Source organism: Protopterus annectens, chromosome 10.part0 (genome assembly GCF_019279795.1).
Source record: "Protopterus annectens isolate FY-2018-M chromosome 10.part0, PAN1.0, whole genome shotgun sequence".
NCBI classification, from domain to species: domain Eukaryota; kingdom Metazoa; phylum Chordata; order Ceratodontiformes; family Protopteridae; genus Protopterus; species Protopterus annectens.
Genome location: NC_056744.1, coordinates 1,467,639,276 through 1,467,662,374, shown reverse-complemented (window position 1 = coordinate 1,467,662,374; position 23,099 = coordinate 1,467,639,276). Strand labels below are relative to the sequence as shown.

Below are 23,099 nucleotides of genomic sequence, written 5' to 3'. Positions count from 1 at the left end.
TTTACAGTAGGTTAGGACAACGGGACTCTGAATCTGGGCTACACTAATTACAGGAAAGGTAGGAAACAGACTTAGATTTTTTTTCCTTACACAAAAGTAGCTAGCCGCAGTAAAAACAATTTAAATGCAGTGCAAACTAGCACACTTGATTATGTAACAGTATTAGACCAAACACAGTTTAAAAAATGCAGTTAAATTAAAAATGACTAAAAACAAGTGCAGAATGATTTTATTAGGTAGAATGAGGTAAAGAGATGGGACTGGAGGGAGTGTCCCAGATCAAATCTGCAGTGTGGGTGGGCAACTGCAAAAGCCACCAAATATAAACAACAACACAGGAATAGGGAGAGTGGGTAGGGGAACACTTTCAGCAGAGATCTGAAAAACTATACAGTGAAGCAAAAATAACAGTGCACAACTCTAAAGTCAGCCAGCAATTATATAAAATTAGTCAAGCAACAATTAACAGTACACAACTCTGAAGTGCCAGAAAAAATATACTTAGCTCTGTATATCTCCAGATAGTTTGAATAGCTCTGTATATCTCCAGATAGCTTGAATAGCTCTCTGTCAGAATACAGGAAGGCACCAGCAATGATGTGCCTTATTAAATTTAATTCTGTTGGCTGTTAAAAAAAGCAATTACTAGAAAATAGAAATCAAAGTCTACACCAGCTATATTTGAGGTATTGAATATTATAAGAGGTAAAAGAACTGGAAGAGGTATCTTTAGAAAGGGGAAGGAGCAAATTACATAGAAATAAATGCAAATTGTGGGAACAATACACACATAATATTCTGGAAGAAGAGAAGTGAGGTTTAAGGGAAGGCAGGAATTTACAAATTTTTTTTGTAATGTTGGACTGATAGTAGGAAAGAAAATGTATGTGATCCATATTGTATTTAAATTGAAAATGTTAAAATGGCTTGTTTTCTTTTCTGTTATTACCTATGTGTTAAGTAATAATTTAACAAAGGTGTTTAAAAAGAACTTTTTTATGGTTACTTGATTAACAGGCTAGAAATAAAACACATCCAATAAAAGAAAATGCCATTAATGCTTCATTAATCTATAGATCTGAAGTAGGATGTTCATTTGTCAGCAACCTGTGGGTTATGGATCCGATATCGGATCCGAGCCGGCAACTTGTTTCAAGCTAATGGATCCGAGCTCCTAGCTCCTCCCTTCACCCACAATCCCCTGCTAACCCTCCATGACCTCAGATCTAGTTTGCCGCGCTTGTGGATGGCTGGATCCTTTTGAGCTCGTCAGCTAAGTGGAATTTTACTACTTTTATCTGTACTTTTCCTGTCAGAAATTTTCTTTTTTAGTTAAATTAATTAAGAAAAAGTGTATAAGTGTTAGGCTCCCTTATTATTTGTTCTTTAATTAGTTCCCCCTCCCTTCGCTGGTCGTTAGTCTGTGAGTGTGTGTTGTGTTTCTTTCTGGGGCCTGTGTGTGTGTGTAGTTGTTTTTTTCTTTAAAAAAAAATGGCTGAGTCCCCAAAGGCCATATTTTCCAAATGTATTGAGTGTGGCCATAAGCTCTCCCTGGCTGATGGCCACACTCGGTGCGTTCGGTGCCTTGGGGTTGAACACCTTACATCAGGCTGTACCATCTGTGCAGCGTTCAACCCCAGGGCACTGAAAGAGCGGAGGTTGAAGCTGGTCCTTGCGGGACTTTTACCCCCGGACTCGGCTTCAGCCTCCGCTACCTCTGCTGCTCCCGTGGCTCCACCACAGTCTGTGGTCGCTGCCACTCCTGCCCCCCTGCCTCCATCCGGGACTCAAACTCCCGCTAAAGTGTCGGAGGACAGGGAGGCCAGGAGGGAGAAACGGAGGGAGAAGCACCACAAGCGGCGGGCCGAGACCTCCGTTTCGGCCCCGCCAGCTAAGCAGGCTTCTCCCTCCACTGCTTCTAGGTCTCCTCCTCCTTGGCTCCGATCCCCTTGTTTCTCCCCGGGGCCCGAGGAGGAGGAGACCCGATCTCTGTCAAGGTCATCGAGGTGGCATTCCAGGCCTGCCTTGGTGGCCTCTTCGAGATCTACTTTTAGTTTATTCGATGCAGACTTGGACCGGATGATGCGAAGATTCATCCAGGCCCAGCTGCAGATGGGAGTGCTCTTGCCTCCCCCAGGGGGCTCGACACCTTTTTTCCACCCTATTGCTCCTTCTCCAACCTGCTATCTGGGTTCAGAGCATTCGGAGCCGAGCAGCGTTGGAGCCGGGGGTGGGTCGGCACCGACAGTACTTGGTACTTCGGATCTGACCCTGCCCTTGAGCATGTCGGATACCACCTCTCAGAGCCGTGGTCCGAGCTTCGGATCCGGGGGATTCAGTGTGCCTTCGGCTCCGTCCAGGTCGGAGCCCACTGGTCCCTCGGATCTGACGGTCTCGGCGCCGGCTCCGATCCCTTCATCGGATCCGAGTGGGAGCCGACTTTTGGATCCATCAGAGAGTGGCTCTCCCTCAGCCTTCGATGTTGTGGAGAGGGCTCTGTTGAGAGCATCCGGACCCCTGGTCCTTGCATTGGCTCCTCCCTGCACTCCCTCTCTGCTGGGCCAGGCTTCCATCACCCGGCCAAAGGGACAGCCTGCTTGGATGTCACAGATGGTTCCATTGGAACAAGATGTTGCTGGCGAGGCCTCCTCAGACAGTCCCCCCAAGGAAATTCCCCGTAAGCATAAGTGCAAAAGGAGGCACATGGACTCCCCTGAGTCCTTAACCGAGGACACGGACTTGGAGGAAGGGGAAGGCTCCCCAAGATCGCCCCCTGAGGATGTCTCCTTTGGAGACATCATGGAGATGCTGAGGATCAGAGGTGGGTGGTCTGCCCCCAAGTCTTCCTCTGACGAGTCCGTGTTTCTGGAGGCATTCGAGGCAGGCCCGTCTACCTCTTGTGTGTCCCCTCCGGCCGACCCCCTTGTGGACCTCATTACCACCAGGGCGTGGAAGGATCCGGACACCGTGGAGCCAATACCGGATAGGATTCTTAGCCCCCCCTCAGACCGATCACATTGGAGTAAGGGCCCCCCCGTAGATGCCATGTTGACGGCGGCAGCCACGAAGAGGGAATTGGCTCAGGAGAGCCCCTCAGTCCATCCACCGAGCAAAGAGTCCCATTTGATGGACCGCTTAGGGAAGTGAGTCTTCAGTTCATCGTCCTTCTCGGTAAGTCTCTGAACTATATGGCACATGTCATCAGGATGCAGCGGGATCTTATCAAAGAATACGCTGCATCCCCCCCTGAGTCCATGTCGGAGGATGACAAACAATTGTACTCCACCCGAATGGCCACTCTGAGATCAATTTCAAACACCTCTATGCGGCTATTGTCCCACGCCACAGAGGGAGCCGCTAGGGCTAGCAGAGCAGGCCTAGTCATGTGACGTCAGGCCTGGCTCCGTCATTGCGATTTTGCAGAGCCCTTTAAAGTGTCCTTCGCAAACACCCCTTTCAATGGTTCTGCCCTGTTTGGCAAAACAGTTCGCGAGACACTTGTCCAGAGCGAGAAGGACGGGAAGATGTTGTCTGCCGTCGGAGTCCGCTTCTTTGCTCCCCAGCGGTCCTTTTCGAGGAACCAAAAGGGTCAGAAGAAGATGTGGTTCCGAAAATCACAACATTCCCAACCAGCTCCGGACAACCAGTCCTACCGTGGCAGAGGGGCTCCGAGAAACTTTGGGTCCAGAGAACCTTTCTCTGAGCGGCCCGCGCAGCAGCCCTGAGGGGTTGCCCGGCTGCTCCACTCTGGAGGCAGTCGGGGGGTGCTTCTCAGAACACCTAGCGACATGGGAGTCCATCACAACAGACCGCTGGGTGCTTCGCATTATATCCAGAGGGTACAAAATACCACTACTCCATGTCCCCAAGTCCAAGAACCTCCCCGATGTACCACCCGATCAGAGGGAGGCCGCAGCTGCAGAAATTCAGTAGCTGCTAAGAAAAAGAGCCATCCAGCCCGTCCCCCAAGACCAGCTCATATTAGGGTTCTATTCCAGGTTCTTTTTGGTGCCAAAAAAGACGGGGGACTTGAGACCGATCCTAGACCTTTCCCGCTTGAACCTGTCAGTAAACAAGGAAAAATTCCGGATGGTCACTCTTCAATCTATTCTCCCCCTTTTGAGGGAGAACGATTGAATGTGCTCCATAGACCTCAAGGATGCGTACTACCACATTTTAATGGACAAACGATCCAGGAGGTTCCTTCGCTTCCGGCTGGGGGCCAGTCACTACCATTTCAGGGTCCTTCCCTTTGGCCTCACCACAGCCCCCAGGGTGTTCACCACGGTATTAGCAGTGATTGCGGCCCACCTGAGACTCCAGGGAATACAGGTCTTTCCGTACCTGGATGACTGGCTCCTGACCGCACCAACAAGACATCTACTTTGCTGAGCCAGAGACTTCTTTCTCCATCTAGCCCCACAGTTAGGCATTACTATCAATGTCGACAAATCTCTACTGGCTCCAACGCAGGTCATAGAATTCATAGGTGCCAGAATAGACACCAGAGATTTGCGAGCCTTCCTAACTTCCGAGAGTATCCAGAATTTACAACTTCATGTGTGGGCTATCCTCCAATCAGAGGCTTCACCAGCGGAATTGGTCCTGAGGGCACTAGGCTCCATGGCGGCAGTGATTACGCTCCTTCCATGCGCCCGTTTGAACATGCGGGTACTGCAATGGACTCTGCTAGTGCAATGGTCCTTTCTATCCCTTCCTCTCCACCATCCCATTGCTATCAGCAAGGCTTGCAGGAGGGCGCTACTATGGTGGCTGCAAGCCTCGAACTTCCATATGGGCCGTCCCTTCTGCATCTCTCTCCCTCTCACCACGGTGACCACGGACGCTTCCCGCCTCGGGTGGGGGGGGGGGCATTATTCAGGCAGGACAGTCCAAGGCACGTGGAACGATACAGAGACCTCCCTGCATATCAACGTTCTGGAGATGAGAGCGGTGCTGTTGGCGTTGCAAGCACTTCAGCGCCTCCTCCCCACAGGAACGATTACAATTCAGTCGGACAACATGTCGGTGGTCTGGTACATCAACAAACAGGGGGGAACCAGATCTTACCCTCTATGCCGCGAAGCCATGAGAGTGTGGGAATGGGCGATCTCCTCCAACCTCTTTCTGATTGCAACGCACATTCCGTGGAGGACCAACATTCTAGCGGACAAGCTCAGCCACACCCTTCTTACCCCGTATGAGTGGTCTCTCAATCCACTAGTAGCAAAGCAGATATTCGCAACATGGGGGCAACCCTGCTGCAATCTTTTTGCATCTCCATCAAACACCAAATGCGGCAATTTCTTAACTCTAATCCCCCCTCCAGGGGAAACTCCAAGAGACGCTCTGGTGCATGCTTGGCCACCCGGTCTACTCTATGCCTATCCTCCTCTACCACTAATGATACAACTCTTACAGAAAGCCTCACGGTTGGGGAGCAAGATGATCCTCATTGCCCCATTCTGGCCTCGGCAAATTTGGTTCCCTTACCTGTGGTCTCACCTTGTGAATCACCCTTGGATTCTAGATCCCACTCCGGATCTCATCTCCCATCCGTCGAACTTACCAACTCCAAACCTGGACAATCTGAAACTGATAGCTTGGTTGCTCCAGTTCCACTCCTAGTTAGGACTCCCGGTATCTCTTCTCCAGTCAAAGCCATCCTCGTGGCAGCGCATAAGCCCTCCACCAGGAAAGTGTACCACAGTAAATGGAAACGTTTTTCCATCTGGGTGGAGCATCACGATCTAGATCCCTTTACGGCTCCTCTTCCATCCATATTAGACTTCCTAACTGGACTCTTTCAGGAAGGCGCTAGTTGTTCAACTGTCAAAGTGCAATTGGCAGCCATATCACATTACCATTTGGGACATGATACAGGGCCTTTGATGTCGGCTAAGTTGTGTTAAACCTTTCTCAAGGGCACCTTTTTACTTAGACCCCCTGTAAAGGAAGCTGTGCCTCCCTGGGATCTTACATTAGTTCTTCAAGCCTTGACTGCTCCACCCTTTGAACCCGCTGCTTCAGTAGATCTCAAATTCTTGTCATGGAAAACAGCATTCCTTGTAGCCATCACTTCAGCGAAAAGAGTGTCGGAGCTTCAAGCTCTCTCTGTGAAGCCTCCTTACCTGATCTTTCACCCAGATAGAGTGTACCTCAGGATCAATCCCTTCTTTCTTCCCAAGATAGCATCAGAAACCAACATAAATCAATCCATACATTTACCGGTTTTCTTCCCTAAATATCAGAATAAGGGAGAGTACAAGCTGCACTCATTAGATGTTCATAGGCAGCTTCGCTTTTATACTCATAGGACAGCTGGCCATAGACAATCCAACCAGCTGTTCATTTCCTTTGCCAAATTTAACTTGGGGAAAGCTATCTCTAAAGTATCTTTATCTCGCTGGATTTCTCAATGTATCCTACTGGTGTATCAAGCCTCGGGTAGACCCGCACCAGAAGGAGTTTGTGCTCATTCCACCCGCTCCATTTCTACCTCTGCGGCCTTCAAGTCTAGAGTTCCATTGGATGATATTTGTTCTGCAGCCACTTGGGCTTCATCTCATACCTTTATTAACCACTACAAACTAGACGTGCTTTCTAGAGGGAGAGCATCCTTTGGCTCTGCGATGCTTCGTAATATCCTTCCATGATGGCCACCCAAGGTGCAGGTAGCTGGGGACTCTGTCCCACAGGTTGCTGACAAATGAACATCCTACTTCAGATTTAGAAGTTATGTACTCACCATAACGTTCCATCTGAGTAGGTAGTTCATTTGTCTGTAACCATCCCCCCCTCCTTCCCCCTGGCCTTCTTCGGATCTATTAGTAGTTAGATATCCTTTTGTTGGATATATATTGAGGGGCAAACTCGATCTGAGGTCATGGAGGTTTAGCAGGGGATTATGGGTGAAGGGAGGAGCTAGGAGCTCGGATCCATTCGCTTGAAACAAGTTGCCGGCTCGGATCCGATATCGGATCCGTAACCCACAGGTTGCAGACAAATGAACTACCTACTCAGATGGAACGTTATGGTGAGTTCATAACTTCTAATTTCTGTTTGTGTAGGTGAGACACTGGTATGTCCTTAAGTGGTCATTTACATATATTCCATGGTTTCCATTACAGGAGGTTTAAGGTATTATATGGGGAAAAGTATAGCCTTGCTATGTCATTCTTGCAGTTTGTACACTTATGTATTGGGGTTGTATTCTTTAAATGCCTATGGGAGCTTTTAGCAGTTAGATTAGAAAGCAGAAAGCTGCTTGTGAAGACTGTACAAAGTGAGATTATCTAAAACGGTCAAATATTCTTGTTTATTATTTAACCTTTTATTTTGTTGAAACTAATAGATCTGACTGGAGGTTCATTTCCTTCATAATCCTTTATCACCTTGTCCAAACTCATTTTTATTTTCATTGAATAGTTTAAATAAAAAAAAAAAAAAGATTTATGAAGGTATTTTATTTATCATTTCACCGAAGGTATGTTGGGAAATGTTAGTCTGCAGTTCTTGCTCATAAGGTGAGCTCTGAAAGCTTTTGATGTTCATAGTCCATAGAAGCCCATAGTTCAGGAGATGACAGAGCAGCAGTTATGTGGTTAGACAGCATATGTAGATATGAGATGTGTCAGAAGAGATCTGGGTATACTGTCCAGAGCAGGATGTTACATAATGTTTTACTAAAAACTCATTTAGAATCCTTAAAGCTACATTGTTGGTGTGACTACCAAGAATCACAGACTGTGTGACAAAAGTGACTTTTCAAGACTTTTCATTTTACAGGCTTTTACTTCTTGCTTTCCCTGGGCTGGAGGCATGATTTTTGGCCTGACCATGGCTCAAACTACTGGTACCACAGCTTGTCTTCTTCCAGCTACAAAAAGATAAAGTTAAGTAGACAGCCTCTTTCACTGCAGCAGGCTAGCAGTTTACCTCAGCCACAATTGGGTGACTGGCTGTTGAGTCCCCTCAGAATAAGTCAGAATGATGTGCAAATCCCTGAGGAAGCTGGTGCTGCTATTAATAACACTGTTGGCCCTAATTGTCTTGTCATAAAGAAACAGAAAACTAAACATGTATCTGCTCATCCTCAGATTTCCTTAGACAGAAGCAGTGTACAGGGTCTGGCTCAGGGTTTAATTCAGGTTTTTGATCCTTTTTAAAAGATGGTTTCTGGTAAAAGAAAGAGGGATATCTCTTTTCCTGAAGAGATTCAAGATTCTAAATCTGGACAGGAAGATGAGGGGACAGATACAGAGTTTTCTCCTCAGTTTTTTTTTTATTCAGACTCAGAAGAGAGCTCAGTTTCTGATTCTTCTTGTGGGGGGTTCTCTTTTCCTGCGACTGTTTCCAGAATATGCCAGTTTTTTCAGTGTGAGAGTCCCTCAGAAAAATATTATTAGCTGTTGCATAATAAATTTCCAGAAACTTCACCCCATTCCCCCAGTTCTGCCAGCTCTGGAGGAAGTGTATGTCACTGCCTGTAATTTTCCTGATAGTCATCCTGCTTCCCCTAAAAGGGCAAATATGATGTTATAAGTTTTCATACACCCTTTCCAAACCTGACCTAACAGCTTTAAATAATCCTACTCCTGCTAAACATGTACTTAATTGCAATCCTATTTTTTCTGATAATGGTGAGAATGTTATTGAAAAGTATGGAGGGAAAGTGTTTACTTCTGCAACTTTGATTTTCAGAATTTTGAATAGCCAGGCTTCTCTGTTAAAATGTATTGTAATTGTGAAAGTATGAGGAATGTTTTGTCAGTTTCCTCTTGTGAAAAAAAAGTCTGTTTTAAATAATTTAGTTTCTTCCATTATACAAGTCACTATTCATTGCTTGCAGTGTGTGTATGACTCAGTTGACACTTTTTCCAGGGCTATGGCATTGGTACCATTTTGAAGAGTTTGGCTGTGTTCTCAGAACCTCTAAGATGATGTGAATTCTCCTTTTGTTAGAAATTTAGTTTTTGGTTTCTCTGCTGCAGAGCTTAGCAAAATGTCTGATGAAATGCTTAAGTTGATACATAGATCTCTAAGATTTTTCAACCATTTTTTTCCAAAATTCTAAGGGATTTTCTAATCCCTCATCCAATTTTGGCAAAAAAATAAATAAGCAATCCCAGAATGCTGGTAAACAAACATTTCAGAAAAAATGGAAGGGACGTTCCAAAAAGAATTGAGGACAATTCCCCCCCAAAACCAAGGACAGTCCAAGTCAGAATGACTGTTCAAGGGACTGTGGTCCCCCACTCCTACCCTGGCAGCCCCTTTTCCATCCCAGAGAGTCTGAATTTCCATATTTCACTGTGACAGATTATTCATCAAGGTTACAGATGGCAGTTGCAGGAAATCCCTCCTTTCCAGGGGATTAATTCCTCATCCACCAGACCAGACTCTTATTTCTCCTTGTACTTCTGTAAATGCTATTCCAGAGAGTGATAGAAACAGTTCCTCCTTCCCAGGTTAGGAACAGTTTTTACTGAAGGATATTTTAGTGCCAAAGAAAGAAAGAAAATGCTTGTAGACCACTTTTAGATCTTTCTTTTGTAAGCCTGTTTGTAATAGTGCCCAAGTTCAAAATGATGTCACTTCACAACCTATTACCTTTTCTTCATATTTCAAGTTTTCTGGTAACACTAGACTTAAAGGATTATTATCATATCATTCCTACTCATCCAGACTTCAGGCATTACATAAGATTCTGTGTGTCTGAATCACATTATCAGTTTTCTGTCCTACTCTTTCGACTATCCTCTGCACAGTGAATGTTTACAAAGTGTCTAGTTTCAGTTGTAGCTCATTGCAGGCTACAGGGTATCCACTTTTTTCCATATTTAGACAACTTGCATATCTTTGCAGAGTCTTTTTCAAGGTACCAAGAATCTCATGCACAAACAAGTTAAGATTCCACGAAAACATTAACAAGTCCTTTTTGACTCCATTATTCAGAACTGTGATCCCGGGGTTCTAGACATCTCAGTTTAAATAGCTCTTCTTCCACAGGAAAAATAGATTTACATCAGGATCTTTTTCTAGAGTTTTCCACTCCGATGTCAGTCACTATGAGGAAATACCTTAGGATTTTGGGTCGCATGGCATCTATAATTCTTATGATACTGCCTAGTAAGACTCCACATGAGAAAGATGCAATGGTATGTGAAGTCTGTTTGATCCCAGCACCAGCATCCTTTGTCTTTTTAAATAGCCATGCTGAGGATTGTCGGAAGAGAGATCACTTAGTGGAGACAGCAAATTTCCCTAAATTCAGGTTTCCACTGCTCCACTCCATGCTTCAAAGCAGTCAGTCAAAATGGATACCTCAGTCTTTGCTTGGGGAGAAGTTTCAGGAAGGTTATAAATGCAAGGTGGGTGGAACATCAAGGACAGATATAAGCACATAAATGTAAAAGAGCTGCTTGCTCTGATCAGGGCACTCAACTCTCTGAATCATCTGTGACCCTGTGAGCTCTTCAGGTTGTAAGAGACAATACCACAGTCATGTGGTACATCAACAAGCTAGGGGGGAACGAGGTCATACCCCTTTTGCAAGACTAGCCATGTTAGCTTGGGATATAGCTTCATAGCACAGCGTCATTCTACAAGCATCCTACATTCTGTCACAGCAAAACCATGTGGCAAACAAGCTAAACAGGACAAGAGCAGATACTCACAAATAGAAATTAGATCAGTGGTCTTCCAAGATTTGAAGAGTTCCTCAGGAAGACCTGTTTGTCTTTTCTCTAAACAATGAGCTAGCAAGAATCTTCTCCAGGAGTCTGTGCAAGAAGGTCAGGAAGACAGATGCCTTTTGTTTTCTTTTCTTTTTCTTGGACAGGAATGTTCCTGTATGCTTTTACTCCCTTTCCACTGATACCCATTGTACTTCTGAAGATTCAGAAGGAATTACCCAAGATCATCGTGGTGACTCCATTCTGACCCCAGCAACTGTGATTCTACCTTATTTTGTAAATAGCCAGTGGCAATTATCACAGGCTTCCTCACAGACTGGATCTACTCAAACAAGAACAAGATCCCAATTAAGCTGATTGCTTGGATGATAGAGCCTTAATTCCCATTAGGCCCCTGCTTACTTAAGATATGCAGCAGGTTCTAGTGGAGGCAAGAAAGCCTGCTACTAGAAGATCATACATCAACTAATGGAAAAGGTTTTCTAGTTACTAGCAACAATATAACTAGCACCCATTCAGGGCTATTTGTTTTTTGGTTTTACAATATTCATGAGAGTTCCTATCCTATGACCTTTCTCATTTCCAGTCAAGGCTCATTTATCGGCCATGTCAGCATGTCTGCCTGTGAATCCTGCTTTTTCAATGCATTCTTAAGGCAAAATATTTTGAAAGGGCTATTGCATAAGAAGCCTCCAAGAAAATCGGTGGTCCCTCCTTGTGACCTTAATTTTATGTTAGAGAAACTACATTGTGCTCCCTTTGAAGCAGCTAATCTGTCTGACTTGAGGTTAATAACATGGAAAACTGCTTTACTGACAGCTCTGACCTCTGCATGAAGGGTATCTGAGTTGCAAGCTTTTATAGTGAGTCAATACTATTTCATTTTCCACAGAGACAGAGTTTATTTGAGAACTAATTCTTCTTTTATACATAAAGTGGTATTAGAGTTTACATTAAGCAAACTGTCCATCTCCCCATTTTCTTTCCTGAACCTAAAAGTGAGGGAAAAATGATACTCCATACCTTGGATGTTCCCAGACAACTCCGATACTATCTTGAGTTAACTAAATCTTTCAGATCTTTGGATCATTTTATTAATTTCTATTGAAGGTAAGAAGAAGGAATAACATGTGTCTAAACAGACTGTTTCCAAATGGTTGTCTAAGGTGATTACCTTTTGTGGTACTCCTCAGAATAAAACTCTTCCCGGCATGGTCTAGGCCCACTCTGTCAGGGCCTTGGCTTCATCCTTGAGTTTTTGAAAAGACTTAGACTCTAGAAGTATTCTAGAAACAACAACTTGGTCACCTGTACATACATTTTCAAGGCATTACAAGCTTGATTCCTTCTCTAGATCTAGATCAGGCTTTCTTAGGACCGTTGTTATAGGTTTATAGGAGGTTACTAGGCTAATGGTCCTAGGGCCTTTACAAGCCTAGCAGTGTAAAAACCCAAGTACCCTTATTGATCATAGTTAGACGGTCATTGTTAGAGTGATTCTGTGATCAACACCAACTGCCCTTGTCCATGTGTCCATGAGGGACATAGGTGCCAACCCTGGGATGAATTTGCAGTCACCCGTCCAGATGTCAAGGTTGTACTTGAATAGGGTCATTGAGGAGCTGTTTCTCATGGAGTGGGAGCTTATTCCAGAAGAGTGGCAATCGCTGGGAAATGTATCTGTTTCTCCAACATGTCCTGTTAATGTCACAGGCTAGGTTGATATCCATGGAGTGAGTTACTCTTGTCCCATTTGATTTGCAGATGTGCAGCATTTCCATTTGAACATGGTCCGAGAATGCTCTGAAGGCCAGGCACAGGTCAACTGTCAGCACTCTTCAGGGGCTTCTGCTTCTACCTCCCAAATACAGTAAGCTAGGGTAATCTGTCGCATAGCTAAGGCTACTGCAGTAGTGATCAATATGATGAACATAGTTCAGCTGTTTAAACTTAACAGAACAGTAGATGTTGAAAAGATCACTGCTACAGTAGCCTCCCCCTCCATTCCTCTTGTTTTTTTGTGTGTCATGGATGCCATGTTTTGGACATTTACTCTTTTGTTGTTCTTATTGGGGCTTAGCCACTCTGTCTATTGGCATGAAAGCTCTGAAAGGCGTGAAGCCCAAACCTGTCTTTTTAGTTAGCTCAGCTTGAGTTGAATGACTGGTTGGGCTCAAGGAAAGTTCCCTGAAGCTTTGGAAGATGGCCAGCTGTTATATCCTTGGCAGGATATAACCCAATTTTCTAAGCCTACTGCAGCTGTGATCATTCAAACATCTACTGTTATGATAAGTTTACTGATGCAAGTGTACTCCGTTGCTGTCATGAGCTAGAATATAGAAATAGATGCATTTCAAATACAGAATTCCTTAATAGGGTATTAACTTACCTCTCAGTTTATAATGTCCTGATGGTCCAACTGACCAACCACAACTTGGAGAATTTAGACTTCCTGATCATTGCTTCCCATAGGAAATCATTGCTGGCATGTTTTCTGATTGCATGCCAGCAGTGCTTCCTTTCTTTTTGGAGATTTCCCCTTACTTCATTTGGGCATCCATGGATCCGGCATACATTTTCAGGTATTGCCTATCATGCAAAAGGTTAACACTTTGATTTAGTTTTTCATAGTGATGATTTCCTAAGATGTTGGGCTTACCAAGTTTAATTCTCAGGGACTTGAAACTCGAACATGTATACTGTAAGCTTTTAATACAGCAGCTGCCTCTGGAATGCATTATAAAGCAGCTTGAAAGTCACATTATTGTACTTTTCAGCGAAAGGATATATGTTTATAATAGTATTTATTCAACATCATGGACCTTTATAACTGTATAAATCTGCCCCATTGAACTTTTTTACTGATTTCTATATTGGCTTCTGTATTTTCATTTAGAGTCTGGAAAATTTTGAATTCTACAGTACTGCAAAGCTGCACTACAATAAGGAGAAATACTTCCAGAAGGATGAAAATTTCCATGAAGCAAAGGTATTTTTAGTTTTTATATTACTGTACTTAAAGCTAACGCTGAGACTGTATATGAAGTCTAACTCACATGCTTCTTCACATTAAATCAGTGGTAAACTGTAGAGCAAATGTTAGATTAAATAAAAGAAAATTGTGAATTAAAGAAAAGTGGTGGAAAAGGAAAAACACGCTGATCACATAATGCAAATGTATGTCTTTCAGCATTCTCTCATTACCTTTTTACCTTTTTTAATTGTGAAAATATAGCACTGGCTTAGAGTTACTTATCAGATGTGAAATAAAATATTAATCAGATGTGAAACATTTAATAGTAAGTTCTACCAAGGATGGGTTGCAGTCCCATCCATTTGGGATGATTTGGTGGGGTTGTACACTGCTAGAACCAAAAGATGGCACGACAACCTGAAAAACCAAAAAATCCATGCACAAGGATGAACAGACCAAGAAACAAATAGACCTTGCTGCAGTGCAGGAAACCAAGAACCACATCACCCCGGATGGACAGGTCTGCAACCCCGTCCTTGGGGAAACTTAACTGTATTGCTTCAACAGAGTAGCCAACAACTCGCAGCTTCTCAACATAATTAATTTTTTTTAATCCTGTGTCTATCAGTGGAACAGCTTTTGGAGGAATCAATACCATTCACAATGGCTTACATCTGGATAAGTGGATTGGGAAGAGATCTGATTTTGGAATTGTAAAAATCAGAGATACACCTGATACTGTGCATTAACAGTCAACGGAGTTTGAAAAAATACTTTTCAAATTTAAGAAACTACAGCAAGAAAATGCATATTTATCAAAATGCATTGAGACTAACTGAGTCCCTAAAGGTCTGAGAATTAATAAGATCCCAAATAGATTACTAAAAGGTTTGGGATTGCATTCTGAGCTTTTAAAACTGTTTGAACAGGTTGTGAGATGATGGGGTTATTAATAAAGTATAACACTTTCCAGATGAACACTGTATTACAAGACATCAATACCCTGAATCAAACCATTTGCAGTGACTTATTATTTGATGGTCATTCTGCCAAATATTACACCATATTTCGGGATATTGATAAATCATGTGATTTGATTTTGAAACAGAAGTAGTCCAAACTGAATACAGATGCCGAGGATTACGCTAGATGGAGGACCTATCCGGCACCACCTTCAATTGGGCCCAATAGAATGATCAAGGAACCTTCAGCTGGGAGGCAGTTCGACATTGCTTCACAAGCTCCAGCTTCTGAAGTTTCCTATCACAGTGGTCCTGCCCATTTAGTCCGCATGCCACTGAGGAGATCAGAGAGTATATTGAATAGGAACTCCAGTTGAAACAGGGACCAAGACTGAAGAAAAGGAACAACAAGAAATGGAATTAATGGCATCCTTGAGACCTGTACCTGCTAGTGTTGATCCAATGTAAATTATTTGTAATAGTTTGAAGGACTTCAAAATTTACAATTACACCTTGGAACGATTTGACAAGTCCCTGCTGACATTCTTGCTAAAGATACAACTTATGTACTAGCTAAAAGAGATAGTATTTCTGATGTAATAGTCAATCTGAAATTATACATTACGAAATTGAAATTGGGACTATGGTTTAATTCTAACAATTGTTTTACATCTTCTGTTTGTTTATGTATACCTAATGCCTTCTATCCCACTATTCATCATCCATTACAGATTTTTGAGAAAGTATGCAAATTGGATATTAGACATCTTTTACCTCAGTCTAGTATTGTTAAATTCTGCAATATCATGGAAAGTGAACATAGATTATTTAATGAAATCAGTGGAAATACATGTCTGAGAACTATGAAACTGGACAAAGAGTTTGGGCTGGTTATTATGGGGAAAACTGATTATTCCAACCATATGAATGACCTGCTCATGGAGGACACCTACGAGGAAGTTTCATTGAATGACAATATTTCTTATAGTAAGATTGATTTTTTGTTGAATGATATGCTATTACAAGGGCAAACGACTAAATATGAATTTGTGTTTGTGGTTAACGATAGACCCATTTTACCCAGTATTTTTGGTATTCCTAAGAACCACAAATCTGTTTTCAGTCCTCCTTTACACCCCATTGTGGATGCTACTAGGTCAAAGACACATTTTGTAGCCAAGTATTGGGACATCATGCTTAAACATGGCTTAGATCTTTTACCCCAGATCTCTAAAGATTCTTGGGATTTCCTCAATAAAATGGGTGATGTACCTTTTACAAAGAAAATTTTTTTAACCATAGATGTGAAAGATCTTTATTCCGTCATCCCTCATGCTATAGGGTCACAATGGGTTCAGAATGTGAGTAAGGTCTTTGATTTTCCCCCTTCTAAGTTGAATGCATTTACAACAATATTTTGCATTAAAGAAATTCTCCATAAGTGTTGGCTTATGTTTCTTGGTTTCCTGCATTGCAGAAAGGTCTTCTTGTTTCCAGGGAGAGAACAAAAAAGTATCACTTTCTGCAGAATTTTGAAAAGTAATCTCAATATGATTTTGAAATGTTGCAAGACAGTAAATAGAGATTTGTTAAGCAGCATTTTTTTATGTTATTTATCACTCAGTGCCAGGATTTATGGTATATCAGGATGTCACAAAATGCAAATGTTGCCGTCACCCAGCACCTGATCAATTCTATGTGTGTGTATAAAGTGCAGACATGACTACATGCTCCATCTAATCCGGAAGACTGACATGCACAGTACTAATTGTTCTCAAATGTATTAGGTCAGTATTCCATGAGAGGAAGCATCCACATTAATTTTTAACAATGAAGCACTGCATTTTGTAGTGTTGCTATTAGTTGTTGCCAGTACCAGGAGTTTATATTATGACCTGGGATTACATTTTGAACTGAATTACACTGTTGGGATCTTGGTACAACAACAAGTACAGTAAAATAACGCTTCCCCTAAAGGAAATGTATATGGACAATACAAAATAAAAAGTGGAAAGTGACACTGGTTCCCTATGATGCGTCTCATGTCATCTATTTAACTGGAGAATCCAGAGTCCATAGTTTTTTTTTTTTGTTTATAAATCCAAGAGGAGAATCCCTAGATTCAGTGCTGCAGCTTTACGAGGACCCCCAAATCAGCATTCTGTCTGTTTTAACCTGAACTCTTCAATACGGCCTGTAGTTATTCATAGTTATGGCTTTCTTTGTGGAATATGCTTCTGTTTCATGTATGAGATTTTGCTGGGTGTACCAGAGCCATTCCACATCATGCGGATAATATACATAGATTTTGTTCTTGAAATTGGATAATGTACATAGATTTTGTTCTTGAAATTGCCTGTAGATATTTGTGCTATGTGTGAGTAAGAGTCTGCATATTGTTACTAACTGACATCCTGGCTGAACGTAATGTACTTTTCTCACACCCTTCAACCTAAGTCACACCTCACATCCCTCTCCAACCTCCTACTTCACTCCTTTCATTTTCCTGCAACCTTACGTATCTACTTCATCTCTACAGACATTTCCTCTAGCTCTTTCTCTTTCCTCTCTGCTCATCTGAGCTTCCTGAAGACACACCCTACCCTGCACTCTTCTTATCTCCTTTTCTCTCCATCCTTCTTCCTTCTATAACCATAATATGATCACCGTCTGTCATACTAAGACACCATTCAATTTCCCCTCACTGTCTCTAATCATGTAATCTCTAATATCTGTTCTAAATACATTATTAGAATTGTCTAAGGCTTCATTTATTACATACTAATTTATGTAACAAATATGACTAATGAGTTTTTCCTGACATAATTTCTCCAACTCATATTATTGTTTTTCATTGCACTCTACTGTGAAACATATGATCTGATATTGTTAATCCTCGTTCATTCCTTACACCTGGGTAGTCAGTTCCGACCTCGGAACCGAGCCGGCCATCTTCCAAGCTCAAGCCAGCCACAAACTCTCAAGCTAAACTCTTACCCAGAATTCCCCTCTCCCTGTTACCCCAGATTTCGTTTGCTGCATCGCCATTTGGTCGTGTCAAGCTACTTCTTTTGAGATAAGTACAATTTGTTTGATCATTCCTAAGTTCTAAGACAGCTTTTCTCAGAAAGAAGTCATTAGATAGCTATCTCTTACCTTATCGCACTTAGCGACAACCTTTTTTCAACTCTTCTTTCCTTTTTACTGCGAGGTAATTTCTTTTTACCATCGTTGGTAAACCCCTTTACTTTTACCTTCAGGTACTTCTTGTACCATTGCTGGTATTTTTCTGGTTCCTACTTCTTTCCTTCTAACCATGGCAGGTAAAAAAGGTAGTCCAGGGTTTAAAAGATGTGTGGATTGTGGCCACAAATTACCTACTTCAGATGCACATTCCCTATGTGTGTACTGCTTTGGTGTCCCTCACTTAGTTGACCCGCCTTGCGGGATTTATAAGAACTTTTCTAACAGGACATTAATTGAAAGGAAGAATAATATTGGCGGGGCTACTTAAATCTTCCTTTTCAGAGGCTATTTCTGGGTCCGAGGCTTCAACCCCTCCAAGATCCCATAAGAAAAAGAGTGATGCACAAAAAAAGTCTCTTCCTTTGTCTCCAGCTGGGGACTCTCAGGAACAGAGAACTAAGAAAGCTAAGCTTTCCAGTTCGGATTTGACTTCTTCGGCTCCAGCGCTTTCGGTGCCTAGACCTTCGGCACCGAGGCCATCAGTGCCATCTGCGACTTCGGCACCGAGTAGTGTGCCCCATACCACATTGGGACTGAGGGGCTCCTCGGTTCAGACTCCCTTACCGACACCGACTGTTCAGTCGATGCAGACTGTTACGACATCGAAGGACTTTTTGATGCCCATTCTTCTTTGGGCTCTGACAACTTATCCGGCACCGACTACCCTCTCGGTACCGACCTTTCAGTGTTCTTCGCCGATGTTTTCAGCTCAGGCCTTAATGCCAATTTCCACTTCAGTACCGACCTCGTCGTCGGTGCAGACCATGCCTTCGGTACCGATGATTTCCTTGGTGCAGACACCGGTAGTTCAGGCCATTACAACTCCAAGTTTTTGTTGCAGGCCCCCCCATGGTGGGCACCGAGCTTGCTCCATCCTTCGATAGACCTGACTCCCCTCAGCTATGTCTGTGAAATCCACTAGAAGCCTTTCTGAACACGATATGTTGCGTCTTGTGGATCATTTGCTTTTGGCCAGAGGTATCCCGCCCCCCAGGACTATCCTTCCTCGGGAGGTGATCACACTTTATCGAAGACCCCTACTTATTCTCCTCCTTCATTGCCTTTGAACATAGACATACTCCCACAGGAGACCCCTTTTGTGCTGTCTTCCTCAGCTTTTTCCTCTGAGGAAGATCATCAAAAGAGTTTGTGCAAGAGGAAGCACATGGACTCCACAGAGGAGTCCCTTACTGAAGACACAGACTTTGATGATGGGGAAGGGTCCCCTCAGTCACCTTCTGAGGTATCCTTTGGTGATATCCTTGACATCCTTAAATAGAGAGGTGATTGGCAGCCCTCTAACCCACCCTCTGAAGAGTCTGTGTTCCTGCAGGCATTTTGTGCCCGTCCCTCTACCTCCTGTGTTACTCCACCTGCCAACAAACTTGTCTGGCTCGTCGTGCAGTATGCATGGAAGGCTCCTGACACCATTGAGGCCATTCCCTGGAGGCCAGATAAAATTTTGTCCCCTCCTGCTAATGATCCCCATCGGTCCAAAGGTCTTCTGTAGATGCCTTGGTGGTGGCAGCCGCTAAAAAGGACCTGGCAGAAGAAGAAAGCCAGACTGTCCATCCACCCAACAAAGAGTCGCGGGCTCTGGACAGAATAGGGAAGCGTACCTTTGCCGCAGCGACCTTTGCAGTCAGGTCCCTGAACTATATGGCACATTTTACCAGGCTTCAAAGAGACCTAATTTCTGAGCTCTCTGAAACTTTGGCTGGAGCTGTGTCTGAGGTCCATGATAAAGTGGCCTTTCAGCTAGCCACTATCGAATCAATATCTAACTCCTCCATGCGCCTGATATCTCACACATCAGAAGGAGCAGCTACAGCAGCGGGTGCAGGCATTGTTCTGAGACGCCATGCCTGGATGTGCTTGCATGATTTTGCGGAACCCTTCAAGGCTTCCTTCCTCAACACTCCCATTGAAGCCTCTTTGTTGTTCGGACCCAAGGTTAAAAACACACTGGCTAGATGTGAACAGGACGGTAAGACCCTTTCTGCTGTGGGTGTTCATTACTCTTCCCCTCAACGGGCTTTCTCCAGAAACCAGAAGAGTGGGAAGATATGGCACAAAAAGTCTCAAGGTTCTTTCCATGACACACAGGCCAAGATCTCCTCTAGAGGCAGAGGGGAAACTCACAGGGAAGATGCCCCTTTCAGGGCAGAGGGGGTCCGCATAACCTGGGTTCCAGGGATTCTTTCCCTGGCCAATCCTACCAGCGCTCCTGAAGAGTGGCCCAACTACTTTCCTCTGGAAGTGGTTGGGGATCGTTTCTCTTTGTACCCTTCTGCCTGGCTAACCATTACCACTGATTCTTGGGTACAAAGGATAATAATCAGAGGTTATCATATACCCTTCAAACTTTGTCCCACTCCCCTGACAAGTTTACCTGACGTTCCACCCAGTCAAAGGGAAGAAGCAGCATTACAGATCTCAAAGCTGCTAAGAAAGAGTCATCCAAATAGTCCCACCAGACCAGATAGGATCCGGATTCTACTTAATATTATTTTTGGTGCCAAAAAGACTGGGGACTGGAGACCAATTTTGGATCTCAGTGTATTGAACAAGTTTGTAAAGGTACAGAAATTCCGGATGGTCACAATACAGTCTATCCTTCCGCTTTTGGAAAAAGACGATTGGATGCGCTCAGTAGATGTTCAAGATGCGTACTACCACATAAAAGTGGACAGACCATCAAGAAGATTCCTTCGCTTCCGTGCGGGAGCCAGTCATTACCAGTTCTGAGTACTGCCCTTCAGACTCTCTACAGCCCCCAGAGTGTTCACAAAGTGCATGGCAGTCATCACAGCTCACTTGTGACTACAGGGATTCCAGATGTTTCCTTACATAGACGACTGGCTCATTACCACCCCCACCAGACATCTATTGGAAGCAGCCATGGCATACCCTCTTCACACCACAGGAAGGCTAGGCATATAACTATAAAATGGCAAAAATCCAACCTGACCCAATCTCAGTCCACAGAATTCATTGGGGTCCTGTTGAATACAAAAAACTGCAGAGCACCCATTCCAGAGCACAGAATCTTAAGGATAAAACAACAACTCATACCGATCCTTTCAAGAGAAAAATCCACAGCACATTCTGTTCTCTAGTTGATGGGTTCCATGGCAGCCTCCATCACTATTGTTCCCCTTGCGAGGTTCCACATGAGGCTTTTACAATGGCTACAAATCACCCAGTGGTATCCCTTTCAGTTTCCTCTTTCTTCCAACATTCAGGTAACCCAGAGGTGCAAACAAGACTTAATTTGGTGGATGTCACAGAACCCATCACAATGGTCTCGCCCCTTTACCCCCGGACAGCCCAAGGCTACAGTGACCACGGACACCTCCCTGATGGGGTGGGGGGGCTTTTTCAGGGAAAGACAGTCCAGGGCATGTGGTCCAAAATGGAGGCCCATCTGCATATAAATGTCCTAGAGCTGAGGGCGGTGCTTCTAGCGTTGGAAGCATTCAGTCCCCTATTGCCATCTGGGACTATTACGATACAGTCAGGCAACATGTCGGTAGTCTGTTACATCAACAAACAAGGCGGAACCAAATCTTACCCACTTTGTTGGGAGGCCATGAGAATATGGCAATGGGCAATGGCTACCAACCGCTTTTTATCACAACGCACATTCCCAGGAGTTCCAACGTGATAGCAGACAGACTCAGCAGGTGTATTCTACAACCACATGAGTGGTCTCTGAATCCTTTAGTAGCGGCAGAGATTTTCAACCGCTGGGGTCTCCCTTCCCGCGACCTCTTTGCATCCCCAATCAGTTACAATGCAGCAATTACTTCACCCTGATTCCCCCTCAGGGACAGTCACCCATGGACACTCTAGTCCATGATTGGTCCTCGGGTCTACTTTATGCTTTTCCCCCTCTTTCCCCACATCCTGAAGAAAGCCTGCCGGTTGAAGAGCAAAGTAGTCCTCATAGCGCCATATTGGCCTTGCCAAATTTGGTTCCCCTTTCTATGGCGTTACCTGCTAGATCAACCATGGATTTTCTATCCAACTCCGGACTTGATCTCCCATCCACAGAACCTGATTCACCCCAACCTGAACAGCCTGAAGCTCACAGCTTGGCTCCTTCACTTCCAGGCAGAATGATCTTTCCTCCCCAGTACGTGACATTCTTATTGCATCTCATAAGTCTTCCACCAGAAATACATATCTCAGCAAGTGGAAAAGGTTTACTATTTGGCTGAAGGAAAAGCAAATAGATCCCTTGTCTACACCCGTGCTGGTGGTACTGGAATACCTGTCAAGTTTATTTCAATCTGGACTTTCTGCTTCTACCATTTGGGCTCAATTGGCCGCAATATCTAATTTTCACAATGGTGTCCAAGAGTCTTCCCTTTTGCCACACAAATTATGCAAGACCTTTCTAAAAGGCGTAAATCATTTGAAACCCCATTTAGAGAGCCTACTCAGCCATGGGATCTGTCATTAGTCCTGCAAGCCCTGACAACCCCACCTTTTGAACCAGCTTCGTCATGCGACCTCAAGTTTCTTTCATGGAGAACTTTGTTCTTGGTTGCCATTACTTCTGCCAGACGTATTTCTGAACTCCAAGCTCTGTGCATCAAACAGCCCTATTTGATCTTACATAAGAATAGAGTATCATTGAGAACTAATCCTTCCATTCTACCAAAAGTGATCTCTGAAATGTCCATTAACCAAACCATTTAATTGCCAGTTTTCTTTCACAATCATTCTAACAAGAGAGAGTATTGCCTACATACCTTAGACATTCACAGGCAAATTCTTTTCTACCTGGACAGAACTAAGGCTTCTTGCAAATCAGATCAGTTTTTCTTGGCTTATTCTGGACCTAGATTAGGATGTGCTGTTTCTAAGGTCACATTGGCTAAATGGTTAAAAGACTATGTAACATTTATTTACAAAGGGCACAAAATCCCTCTAACTACAGCCATAAGGGCTCATTCCACAAGGTCGGTAGCAACTTCTGCTGCCTTCCATGCTAGAGCTTCTTTACATGACATTTGTGCAGCTGCAACTTGGGCTAGACCTCATACCTTCATCAACCATTACAAATTGGATTTGGCCTCCAGAGGAAGAGCGTCCTTTGGTTCAGTGGTGCTCAGGAATGTCCTTCCATGAGAGCCTCCCAGGAATAAAGGTAGCTGGGGACTCTGTCCCAGGCGTAAGGAATAAACAAGGATTAACAATATCAGATAAAGA

The 23,099-nt window shown here is 43.7% G+C and overlaps 1 protein-coding gene across 1 annotated transcript in view; it reads left to right on the top strand.

Moving 5' to 3' along the window:
- The window catches only part of LOC122813657 (integrin alpha-X-like), a 3,682,398-nt gene that overhangs the window by 3,385,219 nt on the left and 274,080 nt on the right, over nucleotides 1-23,099 (top strand). The window contains exon 28 of the mRNA XM_044086096.1: nucleotides 13,594-13,686. Within this exon, the coding sequence (XP_043942031.1) occupies nucleotides 13,594-13,686 (93 nt within the window). The remainder of the gene's footprint in view (nucleotides 1-13,593; nucleotides 13,687-23,099) is intronic.